General features: G+C 35.5%; 1 protein-coding gene across 2 annotated transcripts; it reads right to left on the bottom strand.

Moving 5' to 3' along the window:
• Nucleotides 1-1,971: 1,971 nt before the first annotated feature.
• LOC140880025 (casein kinase 1-like protein HD16) lies at nt 1,972-8,046 on the bottom strand. 2 transcript variants are annotated; one of them, XM_073284115.1, is made up of 17 exons: nt 7,840-8,046; nt 7,227-7,651; nt 6,048-6,179; nt 5,892-5,965; nt 5,743-5,812; nt 5,580-5,635; nt 5,420-5,491; nt 4,665-4,759; nt 4,515-4,581; nt 4,177-4,306; nt 3,817-4,035; nt 3,587-3,729; nt 3,199-3,373; nt 3,012-3,102; nt 2,778-2,935; nt 2,499-2,687; nt 1,972-2,399 (listed from the first exon to the last, which is right to left on the bottom strand). In XM_073284115.1, the coding sequence occupies exons 2-17, from the start codon at nt 7,617-7,619 to the stop codon at nt 2,340-2,342; spliced, it is 2,124 nt and encodes a 707-aa protein (XP_073140216.1). In that variant the 5' UTR covers nt 7,620-7,651; nt 7,840-8,046; the 3' UTR covers nt 1,972-2,339. The 2 variants fall into 2 exon arrangements, with proteins under 2 accessions (XP_073140216.1, XP_073140299.1); XM_073284198.1 differs by having other exon boundaries at nt 3,587-3,717.
• Between the last annotated feature and the right edge of the window lie 6,513 nt (nt 8,047-14,559).

Raw genomic sequence — 14,559 nt, 5'->3', positions numbered from 1 at the left:
CGTTTTCGCCATAAATGTGAATATACTACACGTTAAATAACCTTCTTGGGAGTGGATTCAAAAAAAAACAACCTTCTAGGGAGTAGGGGGTCATTCCATATATATTTGAATTGTAATTTTGAAAGAGTTATTCTAAAATTTGAATATAATATATTATGGTAAAATTATAAGACAATAATATTTTAAGCAGTGATACACTGATACTTACCTATTTTAAGTTGTATAATTAGTATATTAAAAATTCGGAACGAGTCTCAAAGAACAGCACCTCATGCTGTTCACACAAAACGTCATCGTTTTGCGTGCGGTTAATTTCTTTTTGAAAAAATGAAAGTGCTTTCCTTTTTCAATAACTTTACTTTTTTCTTTTGTTTTTGAGGTTCGTTTACATTTTTTTTTCTTTACAAAATAGCTTCAAAGTTATTTTTTAAAACAATTATTCTCAAAACATTAACAAAATAAAATTCATTTTGATACGAATTATTGATAATTGACAAATTCATATTTGTAATAAATTCAAATAACCATTTTATTTTTTAAAATTATTTTATTTTATGAATAAAAAATATAAAAAAATAAATTTAAATTTATTTAAATTTTATATTATAACAAATAGTTGACTTACTGCTTGTATATTTATACATATTTAATATAATAAAATTATACTTTTTTACTGTATTTATATTAATATATATAATAATAAAATCACACTCTTACAGAAATCATATATACATTTAAAATATATTTTAAAAACTTATAAATTATAATAAATAAATATATTTTTTTAATAGTTTATATATCAAAATAAATTTTTTATTTACATTAACATACAAAAATTGTAATACATGTAAATAGCATAAGCAAGAAGAAAAGAAAATAATTTTATATTGCCAAAATGAAGGAGGTAACGTGATTATCAAAATGAAATGCAATGCTCTTTTAGTCCGTACACAAAAAACAAAAACAAAAACAAAAAACGAAAAATAAATTGACAGCTAGCAAAACGGTAGCGTTTTGCGTGAACAGTACAAGGTGCTGTTCTTAGAAAACAGCAGAGGATCATGTTGAAAAATGGAAAAACAGTAACACGATGACATATGACTTTTTAGTGAAGTTTTCACCTTCACCCTAACAACGTTGTACGAGAAGATACCAGTTGTGGTTAAAGTTTATGCTAACTTTTTAAGATTCTTAAAAATATTTTGATAAGACAAAGCATGAACGTTAGAGCTTGAACTTGCTCGAATCTGAGCGTAATTTCTTCATCACGAAGGGTAGTAAAATATTCATTATAGTTTAACTTTGCCCTATCACCACGTGATTCCACCGTACAAAATAATTTAAAATTTAAAATTCTGCTAAAAGCCTAAAACCTCCTTCAAGAAAAATTTCCTTCTAGAATCCAATTTAATGACGAATAAATAAAATCCACACACGTACCCACAACAGTCTGTTGAAGGGTCACAATTCCGATTGCAATGGATAAGTTTATATTATATCAAGAGTATTACTCCCGATATGTTAGAATCAGATGATCAATTGAGTTTGCACCAAAACACAGAGGAAGTAACACTTCCAAGTATAGTATAACCTGAAGCTGAACCGATTTGACTTACGAGGTTAACTTCTCAGTTGATCTAACCTTTCTCATTTAAATTTTTTTTTAAAAAAAAAAAAGAAAAAAGAAAAGCCATAAAGCATAAAAGAGAATCAAATCATCCGTGAGGCACAAGATGGCTTCTCACAATCACGGCGGGTATTTAATAGTTGATTATAAAATGGTTTTTATTTTTTAATTTGGAGATGGTTATTACTTATTATTTGGGTATCATATTGCCATTCCCTGAAAATGGGTTGTTGGGTTCCATCTTCCTAATAAAAAATTAAAACGAGTCATGTTTGGAGAAATAGACGTACCCGGAAAAATCGAGTTCAATGAACTCGCGTTAATAAATAAATTTGGCATAAAGGTAAAGGTAAAGAAATAAGCACTAAGACATGAAATAAATATTAGAGGTTCAATCTTGTGTCTGCGATAGGTAATATAATACCGTGTTAACTCGTACAACTAAAAGAAAATTTATCGTAAAGGGAACTATACACATTTTATGGCAACGAGTGAAGACAATCAATCTTCGGTTTCGCATGCAAATGAGCCATCGGTAAATTACCTTGCACGAACTACTAACTACTAGACTACCACTACTACTGACAGGTCGCAGCACCGTTAAGTTTATAACAAAACCCAGATGCTTGAGCAGGAATCCAGGTTATTTCCAGTATAAATTCCAGTTTTTGAACCAAGGCAGCAACATCTTTCATAACAGGGAGAAGGCTATCTACGAAACTGTACGGCCATAGCAAACGGATGCAATGTACAAGTTTTTGGCCCATTTCTCCTGTAATAAACCAACAAAAATGATCTGTTAGTGTCCACGAATCGAGCAGTAAAAGACCACAGTAAAAAGATGTAATTCTATGAGACAGATGAAATGAACCTTGACATGTGTGCTGGGAAAAGCAGATGTGCGAAGCGTCTCTTGTGTTTCATCAACGGGTTTTCTTCTTGGCATGCTCAAAACCAGTGCAGCCTGGTCAGAAGTTGCTGCTGTAGCAGTTATGCGGTAACCATTGTCCCAACGGCGATGGATGCCCTCACTTGGATAAAGAAAATCTAGCTCCACCACCTGCACAAATAATTACACGGTCAGCCTAGATTGTACGTCGTTGATGATTTAATAAATTGAAAATAGGTGATTATGGTGAATAACAAATACCTGATCTGAAAATCCTGCACCTCGAGACATGACGACTGCCCATCTATTTCCAGATGTGGCCATGGATGTGACATAAAAACCTTCCTTCCACTTTTTGTTTATCCATTTAAATGGAAATGAATCGCTAACTTTGTAAGATTGTTGTAAATACTGAGTTCCTGACTTGGACATAGTAAAATCAGTCAAACAAATCTATGACGTCCACCAGAAATTAACAAAGGATGATAAGCTTACCTTTAGACATTACTACCAATGAACTACCATTTGTAGCTCCAGCAACTGCAGTGATGTAAAAATTTTTCTCCCACTGTTCCAATATCCATTCCTGTACGCATTCCAAAATTTGCTTGAAATTCGCAACTTCTGTATGTCAAAAGAAAAGACAGAAGGTAATACTTTATTCTCGTCATGAATAAGGTACCTTGTGGAGGAAAAACGGCGAGAGTTCATAAACTTGAGCACTGAAGCCGGTGCCGGCATCCATTATTAGAGCCCACAGATTAAGACAAGATGCCACACAACTGATGAACAGGCCATCTTCGGTACCCTTTTCGATGTGCTGCGCAAGCCTTGAGTCCATCACATTATAATGATATCTGCAATACAAACAGAAGAAATAGTGAATTAGAATTATTGAGGTGCAAGCAAAATCCAAAAATTCCCATTAAACAGGGAAAAATCTTACAAGCAGAAGGTAAAATAATTGGTATGGAGATCGCATGGAACATGGCCATTTACTAGACAATTATTCGAAAGCTCGTCAATTTATTTAATAGGAAACGAAAAACAAGGAAATCAGTGATAACTACCTCTGCTTCATGGGCCTACGGGCGTTGTAAATGCTAATCCACTGCGTAGCAGGCATTCCCATGCGAACTTTCTTTTTAGGTTGTTCATCTTCCTCATCTTCAAAAGTCAGTCGTCCTCTCTTGTGACCAACCTGAACGATAAGCTTGAAGTGCAAAATATAAAATTAGACGCGCAGCTAAATTTTGTGCCAGGAAAACTTCTTTCCACAAGTAGAATTTGGCATGATCACCTTCTGTGCACCCTCAGTGTTGATTGGTCTGATTTCTGGATTTGGTCCCACAATCCCGTCAAAAAGGGAGATACATTTGGCGTAATTGGGTTCCTCGTCAAACTTTAAATTTACTACATAATCCACAAACAACTTAAATGGTTGTGGACAGAAGCAGCAAAGCGCCTCGGGTGAAGTCGCCATCTTTTTCTTGCAAACTAGAAACCCTTTGTTCTCACCCTATGGAAAAGCAGAATCATTTCAGAAATAGAAAAGAGCCGAAAGGGAGAAGGGTAGGAAGCAAAAACAAAATAAGCATATACTGACAATTAAAAATAGCTGCACATGGAGAATATTGGCACAGTAATTTCACAGACATACCTGAAATCCCTGCCAAGGCAAACGCCCACGCAAAAGGAAAACGAGCGTATACGCAAGAGATTCTAAATCATCTCTCCTGCTGCCAGTTCTACCTAAATGAGCATGAACACTTGCATATCGAACGGTTCCCCTGATGGCCAGAAAAACACACACTTCAGCAACAGCACATTATGATAGAAATGGGAAAAAAATTTACTACCACTACAAATAATAACGATAATATTAATCATATGATTAACATCAGCCATACCTTCATCATGACATGGGTGAGAATGGAAAGAAAATAGAAAATATAAAATGAAAACATGTCATTGTCCCAAATAAATCTCGAGACATACCTAAAAACATCGGGCCGCTGGTCATAATCAACATGCACACCTGTATTTCCATCTCTCCACCTAGTAGCTGATTGTGCAAAAAGAAATAGAATGATTTCTCAAAATATGATGCTAAATTATATGATGAACCAAGACACAAATATAAAGTACCTAAACCAAGATCAACCAGGTACAATTTTTTCTCATCACTGGTCCCTGGAGGCCCAAGCAAAAAGTTCTCAGGCTTCACATCCCCATGGACATACCTGCAAATGTTTAAATATTAGGCAAGTCACCAAACGTATTCCTCAAATCTATAATATCAACAGAAATAACCATCAAAAGTTATATTCTTATAGCACCAACAAAGCAACTTCATCTCATCTAGCGGTTCACAGATGTAAGAAATTCATCGGGATTAACATAGATCAAAATCCTAACTTATTCACGCATGAAAAACTTCACCCAGTTATGTTTGTCTTTCTTTTTTTTTTTCTTTGAATTCCAAAAAGTATTAGGCATCAAACAAACAGCTGTGCTCAAATAAAAGACATCAATTGCACTAGTCACTACATAGAAAAACTTAACTAGAGTCTAAACATCTCCCACTGACATTTGATGAAGGCCAATAATACTGTAAAGCAAAAGGAGTTTTCAATGTTTTTCTTATTAATTTGAAACTTGAAATATCAGACATGCCAATGAGTTTCTGCTCCTGCTAGCTATTTTCATTCTGAGATCAGGAAAAGAAATTGGTTCATGCAGAGATTCACACGCATGAATAGAATCCAGGGAAATATAGCAATAAAAGAATTCCATAAAGCTTCGAGGAAGCTTACGCAGAGATTCACACACATGAGTAGAGTCAAGGGAAACATAGAAACGTTCAGTAAAAATACTTCCATAAAGCGATGAAGAAATCTCACCCTCTCGAGTGCATTTTCTCCAATATAGATAGTGCTTCTATAGCAATGCATGCGACCATTTCAACAGACATCCTGAATTTGACAACATAAAAGGGTAATCAAGCAATGGTAAATTACCAATCACTGACAAAAACTTGTATCTTAGAGATGATCCACTCACGTGTGGGAGTTATTATTCCACACATCCCACAAACTTGGTCCAAGCATATCCATGACCTGCAAATGAAGTCTCCAACTGATCAATGGAACAATCATAAATCAAAAGGGGCGAGGAAAAATTTTTATAAACAAAGCAAACTGGATAAAATCAGTGACCAACATACCATCACATAATAGTCACCTTGTCGACCCTTGAAGTGCACTCGTGGAACACCGTGACTTCCACCCAGAGTACTGAGCACAATATAATTTCAAAGTAAAACATCCATAGCATCAACAACTAGCACCCAAAGCATCACAGTACATTACTTACTTGTACACTTGCCATTCATAAGGAGGGCCATAATTACACCCTTTACTATTACGATGTTCAAATTTTAGGGCCACCTGGTGAATGCAAGCACAGATACGTAAATATAAAAAGGAAGATCATGAAAATGTTTGACTTTGGTCAAAGCAGAATGTATACCTCTGTAGCTCCAGGGCCCGTTCTTTCACTGATGGAACCGCCAGAAACACGGCGGCCGACATATACTTGTCCGAAACCTCCCTTACCAAGCTTCCTCTCAGTTCTGTACATTGGTGAACCACCAACCTGAACCTGTAGCACACAACGTTGGAGTTAAATTAATTAACAAAATTGGGTATCTTATATCATAATAAGCACCCAACAATGCAAATCAAGGTTGATTAGATTCCGCTGCTATTTCACTTGTAAACTTCAACTGCATACAACATAATATCTTTTACACACTCAGTTCTTCAATATATAGTCTAACTAATACGTCCGAGCATTCTTTTTTTAATCTCGATGGCCCTACAAGACCAGAAAAATATAATTTCAAAGGATTGTATGCGATAAAACCCCTAGGACATTCACAACTTCAAGATGACAGCATAACTCAAATTCTGACAAGCTAAGCATAAAGCACAATCACAATCATGCATTCGACAGCTAGAAAAGAAAATAACAAAAATATAAGAACATAATTACTCAATTAGGACAGGTGGGATATTTTTCTTCAGTTTACGATCTACATGAAATCCAAGTACCCAGATAGGTTTGAGTGAGCAAATTTAACTAAATAAGGAAAATACATGGCTTTGGTGATCAAAGTTTACTTACGGACAATGGACAAGTGGAAAGTGGGAAATGTTCAAGGGAAAAGATGCCTGAAGATATTCAAAAGACGTATAAATCTAATTGCATCGGACAAGTGTTCACCAAAAAATCCCAGCCCCAAAGTATGAGAAGTAAACAAGGACAAAGTTCAACTCCAACATGTAGTCTCACACCAGCAATATTATACAATAATCTAAGCTGACAGAACAAGTGATTCAGTCACTGCCATAATCAAAGAGACGTTAGTTAAAAGTATTGCTTCCATCTTCTTTCTTACAGTATATAAATTACCTCCCACTTACGCACAACATGCAAACAAATATCCAAAAAGAAATGCTTATCTATCAAAACACAAATCTAAACTCAAATACGTTCACAAACAAATCTGAGATCCCGCTTTCCACAATCAAGATGGAAAAGCTTCAAGCTTCAGATACAAGCTCACCAATAGATCATGAAACCAAAACTTAATACAAAAAAATCATAAAAATATAATTTTTATAATATATGTACATAAAGTCTCACCCTTTCTGGGATAGGTGTTGCGGCTAACTCGTCATCGCCGGCATTCCCTTTGTCAGGGCTCTTCCCGCCACTTCCGTAATCGTCCATCAGCTTTTCCCCCACCTCCTCTATCCTTTCTGGTTGTTCCAAAACCCTTTCTCCCTGCTCCTCGACCTCCCTAACCTCGACAGCTGCTACAGCGGCAACTACTTTGTCATCCACGGGCTCAGCAACCGCGACGGCTGCAGCTGCTTCTGCTCTTCTTCTCCTTGTTCTTGTTGCAATAGCCGCGTTCTCCTCAACAACTGGGATGATATCTTTGTCTGGATTTTGATTGATGTCGTTATGTGGTGGCTGCTGCTGTTGCTGCTTCCCTCTCCGGCCTCTGCGCACTCCACTACGCAGCACCGGCATCGTTCATCCTCCAATTCTCATACCTTTTTACCCTAAAAATTCCCATAAATTTATCAAGTTAAAAGGAATACATAGATACACACGCATTTGCCCGTCATCCAAACACAGGTATAAAAAAATTCAGAATCACTGTGTTTGCGAACTAAAATCGGTGTCGAACACCAATAACAGTGATGCAATCAATAAAAAATAAGGCATAAAAATAGGGAAACACACTAACCAAAAATAGTGATTCGATTGCAGTAACAAGTGATGATCGAACAATCTTTGGAGAGTGATTGAGCTGAAAAAACTCACCGATCGCCCAGATTTTCCCGATAGTTATGAAAAAAATTAGGGATCTGTAGAAAGAAGAAGCGATCGAATTTCGTCGATTTTAGAGAGAGGAAAAACACACACAATTTTGCTCTCGGAGACGGGGCCCGGATTCTGTATGTATATGTGTACGTATATTTTCGGGATTAAAAAAAAAATTAAACACATATATAGCGGTGTTTTCACCGTCGATTGCCGTGTAACGAACGGTGTGGATTAGGAGATGGAGATTTTTGGAACTCCGTGGTTTTGAGGAGGTTGGGTTATAATTTAGAAAGACGAAAAAGGGTTTGAATATCTATGTTTTTCGAGCGGAAGCAAAGGGATAATGTCGTAAAATGACAAATTGGTGATGTTTTGAACTTTTTGTTTTTTGGGAAATTGTAATGTTTTGAAATTGGAGATTTGTTCTTGGCCTGATTTGGTTGGGATTTTTTTATCTAATTTAAAAATACTTTAAAATAAATTTAAATAATTTGTGAATATAAATTTTGAAATAATTTCAGATTTAAATATTTGCGTATATTCGGTATAAGTGTTTCCAATAAACTAAAAATAATTTATTTTGTATCTTTGGCTTTAAAACAATAATGAGACGCTGATTCAGCTTTTACAAAAAATAATACTGGTAAAAAGATTGATATCAAAATTATTTATTGATCAAACACGACCTCTTTGGTTTTTCAATTTCTCTCTTTTGTTTTTAAACATTACTCACTTCTTCGTAATTTATAAATTCAATTATTTCTGAAAGAAAAAAATGAATTTTGAAACTATCCCTCGACTTCCCAACATTTGATAAATTAAAAAGATGAAGTTCAATTTTTCCTATCTTTTTACTACACTTGGTTAGTTGGTTTCCACCTATTTTTGTATGTTGTAACTTGTGAGATGTATGGTTGATTAATTTTGATGCTTGATATTTTTGTAGTATTCTGAGTTTTGACCCGAGTAAGAACTGACTAGTATCCCGAGTTGGGGCCGACGAATCGATGACCTAATTGGTCGATGGCGATTAGATGATCGATCTGTCGGGAGTGGGAGTCGCAAACCCAATATGATCGAGACGTCGGGCTGAACAGATGGTAAAAAGTGTCGAGGAAGCTGAGAATGAAGGTTCAAGCCCAAGCTCTTACGAGGACCAACATGGGGTAGTGGAGAAAGAGAAGTCGTTTGAGAAGACGATCATGAGATATTGGAAAAGAGAGGTACTTTGTAAAGAAGCGGAGAAGCTTGGGGTTTGAGGACTAAGGACCGAGCTTAAAAGGTACATAGTTACGAGAGATAAAAAAAATGATACCAAATCAAATCCATTATTACTTTGTCAAGATATCACCATATCTCTGGATAAAGAAAAAATATTTGATAAGAAAAAAGTTTTGAATCTAAAAGAGAAGCAGATCTTTGCATTCGAAAATGCTCGTCGTAGGGTTTGTCCATAAATAAGAGATTGACCCCATACTTTAGATATTCATAACACACACACTTACATTTATCTTGAGTTTTATATCAATAGCGACTTAACCATTTGAATGGCCTCGTAAAAAATCTCTTACAACTTCTGGTCATGAGTTATTCGATGTGCAGAAAATCGACATCGATTTACGGGTAAAACTGTGTGAATATTTTGTGGGAGGAGATTGCCACATGTATTCGTCTTTTTCTGATGATAACAAGTCTGATACGTGAGTAAATAACATAGAGCATAAAATAAATAAACATTGAAATAAAGAAGTATAAACTATTATGAGTTGAATATTGAAAATTATTTGGACTTTAATCCTCGTTGTATCATAATTTCTTTACATACCCGATTAGGTCATCCAAAAGTCAAGTCAAAAGTACGGATCACATGTTTACATATTTTAATTATTACTTTTAAAAAATGTTTTTTAATTTTTTTTTTAAAAAAAAACCATGTATAATTGTAAATTATTAGTAAACCCACGACATCAAAGTTATGTAAGAAAATATGCAGAAGTAAAATTGAATCACATACCCACATAACACATCAAAAATAGTTACTGCTAATGTATTAAAGATTTAAAGCAAAATATATATATATATATATATAAATTTTTAAAGGTAAACCAGTTTCTCGGTCGAGGCCCGTAGTGTGTAAACTAGTTGGACCCTGGCCCAAATTTAAGTAATTAAATACACGAATTTGGGCCACTTGATTCTATCTGTCTAATTGGACCACATCTGGACTCTTTCTAGCTAAATAGCCGCAATTAGGTTTTCAATTTGGGTGGGTTCGGGTCGGGTTGACGATAATAATTTTATAAATTTTCTCAAACCAAACCCAACCCGACCCGAACCCGAATCAACACGAAAATGCCCAACCCGAATCCGAACTCGACTAACCCAACCAACCCAATTTTATTTTTATTTTTTTAACCAAATTATTAAATAAAAATTCAAAACACACAATAATAATAATAATATTTAATTTAATCACATAATAACAAAATCTAAGCTTATATATAATTTAAATTTGAACTTTTAGTTGTAGAAAATTTAAAGTATACCTATTACAAAAAATTAAAAAAATATTTTAAAAATAAAAATTGTACAAAATAAACATTAAATGACGAAAATATATTATATCAATATATAATATTTTTTTTCAAACATACAATGTATAAAAATGTAGTAAATCTATATTAATTTTATATAAAAATAATAATAATTAAAAGTTTTGGGTCATTTCGGGTCGACCCGGGTTGACCCGAACCAACTCGAACCCGACTAATTTTTTCGGGTTAGCTTTTGGGTCAACCCGATTCGACCCAAACCCAAAAACCTCCAACCCTAACCTGATATTTTTCGGGTTGAGTCGTGTCGGGTTGACGGGTTGAATTGAGTTTTGACACCCCTAACCGCAATGGCTTAGTAGTCCAACTTTGTTCTGATTCCGACATGGAGTTGACGACTTGTAGGCATGTAGACTTGATATCTGTTAAATATTTAACTTTTTATTTTCATGATATGATTTGTGCAGATATAATTTCTAAGATAGTTATTAAAATAATTCTATAGGATATAGAGTGATTATGAATAAAATTTTATTTTTATAAGTAAACATCGAATTAATTGTGAATAATAAATCATATATATCTCATTTTAATCCATATTGTTTAATAAATTTAATTTTTAATAATTTGTGCAAACGAGGTTGTTTTTAGCAAAGTGTAGCATGGTTTGTAGCACAAAGTGTAGCAGAGGATTTCGTCCCCTAAAATAAACACAAAGTGTAAGGCCCGGGATTATTTAATTTTAATTCGAGAATATTTAATTTGGGAATATTTAGAGTTTAGAATTAAATTCTAATATTCTTAAATGAATAAGGATTGAAATTGAATTAAATCGCTTTTCCGGGGACTGAATTGCAAATAGCCAAAAGTTCAGGGACTAAACTGCAATTTGGCTAATATTTATCTACACTTATACCTTATTCAGCCAATTTACACGTGAATGAACAGAAAAGAAAAGAAAAGAAAAGGAAGAACGGCTGAAACCTCAAAACTCCATTTTTGTCTCTTAAAAAGCTTCGATTTTGTGTGTTTCGGTTGTCAGAAATTTCAGATAAATATATATCTGCGATCACCGCTCCGAGACCTTCGTTTTGGTACAAGTTTCATTCACTTTTCTCAGACTTTATTTTTATGTTGAAGATGGGTTGTTCTTCTTTTTGATTATATATGTGCTTCAACTAGTGCTGGTTACGTATTCGCTGACGGTTCGGAAAAAGACTGTCGTTCGGATTTTATACGATTTTAGCAAGAAAAATTCGAACCCTATCCTATCTGATTATGATGATTTTTATGGTATTGAGATGATATTATGAGTTATCTTGCTTGTTGGATTGCTTGTGATATTGTTTGGATTGCCGGTTTTTAGCCGTTACGCCGTCGATTTCCGAATTGATACACTTTCGATTTTGTTGAGTTGGCTATCCTGGAGATTGAATGATAAGCTGATCTTTGAGCTTGTGAAACTTCATTTTCAGATTTGGTGTGAAGTGTTCGAAACTCGGGAATTCAACGTTCGAATCGGAATAGAAAACGCTTGAGGTTTGAAGTAGTTTGAGTGATTAAATTGCAACGACTTCGAGCAGATTTTGATATATGTTCATCATGTCATGTAATTGCAGATTTTAAGTACTTTCAGACGTGCTATTAAAAGGTATAAATGACAGCTAATCCAGATGGGATAGAATGCTCGAAATAGCTATTGTTTCGAGTATTCCCTTGTTAATCATATACTTAGTTGTTTATGTATTTTTATGTGATTAGATGTTTTGATTGCTTTGCTTGCTTATTTGATTAAATGTTCAAGGTGTTTTATAGCATTTAATGCATACAAAACATGTTGCATTCATCGTGAACTCCAGCCTGAAAAGCACAGAGGGTTGAAAGGCCTAGAGTGCATATGACGTTTGGAGGGCTGTAGTTGAGTGGCACGGATTGTAGACTTACTTCCAGAGCCAGAAGACTCACTATAGTTGCACCAAAGTCAGAGGAAATAAAGTATTTGACATCACCTCGATTGGGTGAGTTGGTGTTTGTTGAAGATTTTATTTTCTCGGGATCCCAAGAACTTATATTCGATTGATATCAGCTTGATAGCCTCTTTTGCCATATGCATTGCATTCACGTTTATTATCTCGCGCTTTATGTTGTTTATACTGGGATTTTATTCTTACCGAAGGTATCCGGCTATTGCTTTGTTTTGTATGTGTGCATGGCAATAGGTGGGGCAGGAGCTGGTCAGAAACGACAAGAATAGCTCGAGAGAGAGATTAGCAAGTGGTGATTTCGGGTATAAGAAGTAGAGATTATGTCAAACTTGTATCTTGAACTTGAGTTTGTTTAGTACTTGGAACATATAGACATGTATGTTGGTCAAGAACAAGAGGATGTAACGTCTAGTGAGTTGTATATCAAGTCCATGTTTTGTTACTTGATTAACTCATGGTTATGCATGATTATGCTTATATTTTGAAGCATGATTCATGTTTGTAATGTTATAGGATGTTTGAGATTCAAAACAGGGGCAAAATCTTCATTTTCCAGCTATTTTGGTGTGGAACCCGAGTCCTAGGCGTGCTCGCCCAGCTAGGAGGCGCGGCCGCGCCTAACCAAGGCACCTTGGGTGCCTTTGCCCGAGCCTTAGGAGCGCCCGCGCCTAAGGTGGAGCGCCCGCGCCTACTTCCTTAAAAAAAAAAAAAATTGTCGATCTTTTTGCGACGCGTTTTTGCGTCGCCAAATGTAAGGTTATGCGTCGCCAAATGTCTGGTAGTGCAGATTAGCTATTTTTAGTTATTAATCGCCCTATAAGATTTGATTAGCACCCGAGGTCCCCACAACAGGTGGTATCAGAGCATAAGTTTCTGGATTTAGATAGAAGTTGATGAGCGGGGTAGATTGAGTCTGTCTGATTGATTGATATCACATGAGATGACATGTAGTATCTGATTATGTGCATTATATGCTAGCATGCTTGATATTGCAATATTATGTAATTGCATTATGATGTGCTTTCATTGCTACTGCATGCTATATATGCAATTGTGTTCCAGATTATCCTCAGTCAGAACCTGAATTCTCATGAGAATGCATGAGAATGCTTATCTGAGAAGGATGGAATAAATTGTTGCATATGATATTGTTTATGCACTAATCTGTTAGGCAATCAGATATGCCTCCTCATAAAGCACCGGCCACTAGATATCCATTAGCGGTTCCTCAAGCTGAACCAGCAGTAGTACCACCGCCAGTTGTTGAATTTCAGAATGCACAGGGTAGTACATCTACTGACCCTATGGATCCTACTGCTACTCCAATGGAGACTTTGTTGAAGCAATTTCAGTCATTCAAACCGCCAAAATTGAAAGGAACAGAAAACTCAGTTGATTGTGAAAATTGGATTGAAGATATAGAACAGCTGTTTGAATCACTTAATTATACCGATGATCGTCGTATCAGATTGGTAATACATCAACTTCATGAAGTTGCCAAAAGTTGGTGGATTACGACAAAACGTGCGTTGGAACAACGAGGTATGACTATTACCTGGACTGTCTTTAAAACTGAGTTCTATCAACGTTTCTTTCCAGTCTCCTATAGGAAGGATAAGAGTGCTGAATTTGCCAATCTGAGGCAAGGCAACTTGAATATTGAAGAATATGTGGCCAAATTTTCAAGTCTTTTGAAGTTTGCTCCACATATAGCAGCGACTGAGGAAGGCATGGCAGATCAGTTTATTAATGGCCTCAATCCAGATGTGTTTACTTTGGTGAATAGTGGACGACACAATACTTTTGCTGACGACTTGAATAAAACTAAGGGAGCAGAAGCGGGGTTATTGCGAAAAAGAGGAGCACCGTTCATTTCACAGCCAGCCCCACAGCTTGTATCAGCATCAGTTCCACAGAATCCGCCACAGTTTCAGCAACCATCTCCCAGATTTGAGGGAGGAAGCAGTGGCAGAAAGGATTCTAGATTCAAGCCAAAAGATAAACAGTTCAAGAGGACAGGCAGTAGTTCTTCCAGTTCTAGTGGACAGAGACAGTTTGGTACAGGTCAGAGAACTGGTGAGTCAGGAGTATTTTGTGGAAAAT

Source organism: Henckelia pumila, chromosome 1 (genome assembly GCF_033568475.1).
Source record: "Henckelia pumila isolate YLH828 chromosome 1, ASM3356847v2, whole genome shotgun sequence".
NCBI lineage: Eukaryota > Viridiplantae > Streptophyta > Magnoliopsida > Lamiales > Gesneriaceae > Henckelia > Henckelia pumila.
This window is presented reverse-complemented; position numbering and strand designations above follow the sequence as displayed.

What these genes read in the sequence shown, in the direction of transcription:
- LOC140880025 (XM_073284115.1), bottom strand. Translation starts at nt 7,619, where the DNA reads ATGCCGGTGCTGCGTAGTGGAGTGCGCAGAGGCCGGAGAGGGAAGCAG. An exon ending in CCTGGTTGATCTTGGTTTAG is followed by an intron (nt 4,582 to 4,664) that starts GTACTTTATATT and finishes TTGCACAATCAG; the next exon opens with CTACTAGGTGGAGAGATGGA. An exon ending in ATTGGTAGTAATGTCTAAAG is followed by an intron (nt 2,936 to 3,011) that starts GTAAGCTTATCA and finishes TGTCCAAGTCAG; the next exon opens with GAACTCAGTATTTACAACAA.